Source organism: Wasmannia auropunctata, unplaced genomic scaffold (assembly GCF_000956235.1).
Source record: "Wasmannia auropunctata unplaced genomic scaffold, wasmannia.A_1.0 LD323924.1, whole genome shotgun sequence".
NCBI lineage: Eukaryota > Metazoa > Arthropoda > Insecta > Hymenoptera > Formicidae > Wasmannia > Wasmannia auropunctata.
The window spans coordinates 525-5,363 of record NW_012038966.1 but is presented as its reverse complement, the minus strand read 5'-3'; the positions used below and the strand labels follow the sequence as shown (position 1 = coordinate 5,363).

General features: G+C 24.9%; 1 protein-coding gene across 1 annotated transcript; it reads right to left on the bottom strand.

The window, feature by feature from the left end:
• Window positions 1-35: 35 nt before the first annotated feature.
• On the bottom strand, window positions 36-4,255 carry LOC105460350 (the record flags this gene model as incomplete). The annotated part of the gene is made up of 5 exons (XM_011706794.1): window positions 3,908-4,255; window positions 1,786-3,761; window positions 1,182-1,284; window positions 1,058-1,105; window positions 36-149 (listed from the first exon to the last, which is right to left on the bottom strand). Coding segments are annotated over exons 2-5 (389 nt in total), but the record flags the coding sequence as incomplete, so codon positions are not given.
• Window positions 4,256-4,839: the final 584 nt, after the last annotated feature.

Genomic DNA, 4,839 nt, shown 5'->3' with positions numbered 1-4,839 from the left:
AATAACAATGATCTATTAATGATTTTATTCTATACCTGGAATGTGAGTTGCGCGGTTCTCTAGAATGCGATCGATTAATATCATGCTTATTTGCATCTCTTTCTATATATTTCTCTTTATACTCTCTGCGTTCGTCTAAACTGCTTCTTCTACAAAATATAGTAAGAGAATATACTTTTCATCTAGAATAATTACTTAATTGTTTTAATTATCTAATGTTTGCTTTTAATAACACAGTTTAACAAAAAGAAATACATCATAACGAGACTTATTTCCCATAGTTCTTTTGGATGCTGAATCCAAATTCGGTTGAAATACTCTATGACGTAACAATTTTGAGAAATTTGTAGGTAAAGTTGCAAAAAAGATCTTATTGAACATGGGGTCCATTGTGGAAAAGCTGTAGATTAAATCATTGACAATTTATTTTCCAAACAGAACTTCCAATGTTGTTTATTTCAAGTATTTTTTAAATTGCTGAAAATCCAATGTCAAAATTGACAAATTTCAAATGGCAGATTCAATATAGCGGATGTCAAAACTTAAAAAATGTTAAAAAATGCGTACGCGTGTGTTCACAGATAGGTTTTACTTTTTATGTAAGCTTCGGATTGAAAATGTGGACCTCGCAAAATAAACAAAATTGGAAGCTGTAATTTGGTAAATTGTCAATAATTTAATTCACAACTTTTCCGTAATAGACCCCATGTTTAACAATAAATAACTTTAATTCTAATTAACTATAACGAACACAAAAAAATTCCTTTTGAGGATTGAAAATCTGAACATACTTAATTTTGATTGCAAGAACACTTCTCCAGTACGTCGCATTTCGAAGTTATGACAAAATACATGAAAATAGCTCTTTTTTGCCTGCAAATCTCTCAAAATTGTGACGTAAATTCTACAACTCGATTCGGATTCAACATCCAAAAACTTACGGGAAATGACTCGTTATGATGTTCGAAAGTCATTTTTTGTTGAACAATGTTATTTAAAAAATAAACTGTAAACTGTATTTATCAATAAATAAATAAATAAATAAATTTAACTTTACCCATCACATTTTTCTGTCTTATCTCGATGCTTCAAATCCATGCGATGACTAAAATCATAAGAAAATAGATTAAAGAATGTACATTTAGCATAAATAAAATATTGTCATAGTGAATAAAACCAACCTGGATTGATAGGAAGGTGGATATCCGGAATTATAAACACGATTCCTGACAGGACTCAAGGATAACGACCGTCTCTTCAAAGTACGCGACTTGATTGATGGGGCTATAATATTATAGTGTTAAAATATGCAAATTTTTTAAAAATATTGTGTTATGATATTCTTTATGGAGCCTCAAAAGTCGAAAACTAAAACTTTCATTGTGATTTTATAGAAAAATAACATGGACACCGCGTAAAGTATCGTTTCCAAACGTGCGAAAATTGAACTATCTGATTCGTCTATTGTAAATGTTTTTCATTTGGAAAGTATTATAATCTCGATATTTTTGTCTTATTTTTAGGGAATAATTTTAACAATATATCAAATAAAATTACGGTTACGAGTTGTAACCTCTTATATTGTAAAATAAAATTTTATATTATATTATATATAGCATTTTATATTATAAACATACATAATACATCTCAAGTGTATATTTATTTTACAAAATTTCGAGTACTTTAAAAAATATAAATGCAATTTTATATATTCATTACTTCGCGAGTTTAATTGGTAAAATTTAAGAATTAATAATAAATAACAAATATTTACATAATATATACCTGATTGTTCTTTATCTATAGCTACAACTGTACGTCGTTCTTCCACTTCGTTAATTTTGCTTATAGTTTTCTTTAATTCTTCTCTGTCGAATATTGGTTTACAGCCTTCTCCTATATAGTTCATTATTACATTGTTTAATGATATAATTCCAATATATATACAACATATATGTATGAGTTAAAAAGAAATTGAGAGGTAAATGAGAGGTATTTCTCGACTCTCTAAATTAGATTTCTTTTCTTAATCTTCGTTTAAATTATTTTTTATTTTATAAAATTCTATCTTTTATTATTAATTATTGTCATAATAATAATAACAACAATTGCTATATTGCTACGTTTTTGCAAGTAATAAAAATATTAATAAAAATTACTTTGTAATTTTAAAGAAAATAAGCTTAGTATTCGAGGCTTGTAACAAAGCAATTCAATATTTTATTACATATGCTAATTAAAAAAAGATATAGAAAAACTTAAATGAGTAGTATGATAAAAAAGTTGCACAATGTAACACCTGCAATGAATACAGTTTATAGTCATTAAACATTGAAAAGAATAAAATCTTTTTTATTTATTAATATTATAAATTATTCTATGATTACGTATAAATTCACGTTATTTAATTTAGAAATGAAAATTACATTGGCAGAATTAATGAATTATTATATGAAATGTTGTAACTTCGATCATTTTCAAACATGTTCTAATATTTACGATATATATGTGTATGTGTATGTGTATATATATCACATACATAAAATTAAAATTTATATTTTAATATATGCACATTTTGTGCACCTATATTTACTCTTCTTAAAAATTTATATTTATCTATTTTAGTGTAATATCTACTATTTGATTGCAGTTATTTGATCAAAAAACAGAAACTTTGAAAATATAATTCTTATGAAATAATTTAATGTATAGCTTCTTTAAAATTTTATTATATAACTTGTAATTTGTCATATACTATCTAGCTTTATAGATAAAAGTGATATAATAGATTGTAAAATCTTGAGCGAAGAATAGTAACTTCCAGTAGTAACTAGAAATCTTTCTTCCACCGAAAAAAATGTACCAATCTTCTAAAAAAATTGCATATCTTCCGTTGTTGAATCGCTATGTTAGAATAACTTACAATCATGAAATTAATATATAAATATCTTGAAATTTATTTGAATAATTAAGCAAGAATTGAATCATTAATATTCAATATTTTTTTGCAAAGTTATATATTTCAAATAGTCAGGATGTTTCTGATTAACTCAGAACTTCTGGGACAAACTTTAGGGGATGATAAATCTCAACAAAAGAATCAACTTTTGTTAAGGAACTTGTAATCGCAACAACATTGCGCGTGACTTTTGACGATATTACATTTTTACAATAAATATTATATTACGTATAATGCACTTTATTTCTTTATGTATTCAATCCATATTAATTAAGAACCAATAGGATTACTATTAAAAATAACAATGTTTTATACCTATTTTTCTCGTCTTCGGTTTTCATTCTGCTCACCTCATTGTGAAAAATTTAATTATATCTTTATTGTAGACTTTCTTCTTCAATCACATTTGTACCATTTCTCTTATGATATAATTTTAATTTTGATTTTTTTTTTCAATTTCTCGATATTTGTAAATACAATCACATTATTTTTAGAATGAATGATATACATATACATATTTAAAGTTTGGTTAATCAAGTATTAACTGTAATAGTTCGGAAGGATTTAAATGTTTTTCAAAGAATTGGGAATTCCTTTGATAGAAGAATATAAGGACCTGCATTCGTGCTGAAGATGTTCATTTTGAACATCTTATTTAATTCGATTTAAATATATGTTCATGTTTATGAACATATATTGATTCTAAAAATAATGTAATTGTATTTATAAATATCGAAAAATTCAAAAAAATAAAAGAAGGATGCCAAGTGAACTATGCCTCCACGACCTCCACGTGATAAATCTTAAATAAAAAAATGAATTATTATATTATAACTAAGTTAAAATTGTTATTATAATTATGATTATGATGAAAAATAAATTATAATTTTTTTTATCATAAAAATAGTTATAACTCGGAAACGACTTTTTTTCCGGACCTATGCTTACCTTTCTTCTTTCTGTTTGGGTCCCGAATTATCTTTCAAAGTATTGCGGACGATTTATTGGACACCCTGTATATTACTAAACACAATTCTTCACTCATTACAGTGCTAAATAATAATTAAGTTTCTGTAAAGAATAAGAACTTAGATTTTAAAGAAGTATAACATTTTACTTTCTCTCTTTCTTCCCACGATGATCTTCAGAACTAAGTATATTCTCTGTGCATATATGTATACATTCTTTTCTCATTATCTATGTATATGTTCTTTTCTCATTGTATTTAATTAATTTTAATGAGTTACTGTAAAAAGTAGATATTGAATTTGATTCCAAATAATTTTTATTCATTATTTATCTTAAAATTAATTTAAAATTAATTTAAAAAATTAAACTTGTCATTATAGATTTTTTCAATATTGTAATTAATATCCCTTTGATAATATCAAAGTCTTAATATCCCTTTCGTAGTGCAGATATAATATCTTCCGTGAAATAAAATATCTTCTATAATGTAGATTGTAGAATATTCGCTTCTGATGATATCTTCTTCATTCTTTAATTCAATTGTATCATCTCTCTTTTTAGTATTGTTTGTGAAAAATTCAATCTAATCTTATATTTATTGCTTCAATTTTATCGCTGAATAACAATAAACATCTTCCTTGAAGCAAAATCTTCCTTCAATATATATATTTTTAATGAAAAATAATGACTAGTTTATGTAATTATTTTTAAAATTCATTGCTGAATAATCATCTTCCTGAATAACAATAAATATTTTCCTTGAAGCAAAATCTTTCTTAAATACATATGTATATTTTTTATTAAAATAACTAGCTGATGTAGTTATTTGTAAAATTTATCGCTGCATAACAATAATCATCTTCCTGAATAATAATAAACATCTTCCTTGAAGCAAAATCTTCCTTAAATAC